At 46.8% G+C, this 222-nt stretch overlaps 1 protein-coding gene across 1 annotated transcript in view; it reads right to left on the reverse strand.

Annotated features, from left to right (window-relative positions):
* LOC119585950 (glutamate receptor ionotropic, kainate 4-like) overlaps positions 1-222 on the reverse strand; it is a 42,530-nt gene that overhangs the window by 35,674 nt on the left and 6,634 nt on the right. The window contains exon 7 of the mRNA XM_037934665.1: positions 7-106. Within this exon, the coding sequence (XP_037790593.1) occupies positions 7-106 (100 nt within the window). The remainder of the gene's footprint in view (positions 1-6; positions 107-222) is intronic.

Raw genomic sequence — 222 nt, forward strand, 5'->3', positions numbered from 1 at the left:
CTTTACCTGCTGTTGATGGCGCCAATCAAGGGCAAACCCTTCTGGACCAACATCCCGAGGTCGATCGGCAAGAACTCTTCCCTGGCTTTGTAGAAGTCACACTGACCTAAGAGGGGAGATAAAAAAAAATGTTCGTGACCTTTCTGGGGTCATTTCTCTGGTCTTAAGGTGTGATTGAGTGGGATTGTGAGTGGAAGGCATTTTTCTTGCTTTGGGTGATAT

This window comes from Penaeus monodon, chromosome 20, assembly GCF_015228065.2.
Source record: "Penaeus monodon isolate SGIC_2016 chromosome 20, NSTDA_Pmon_1, whole genome shotgun sequence".
Classification (NCBI taxonomy): Eukaryota; Metazoa; Arthropoda; class Malacostraca; order Decapoda; family Penaeidae; genus Penaeus; species Penaeus monodon.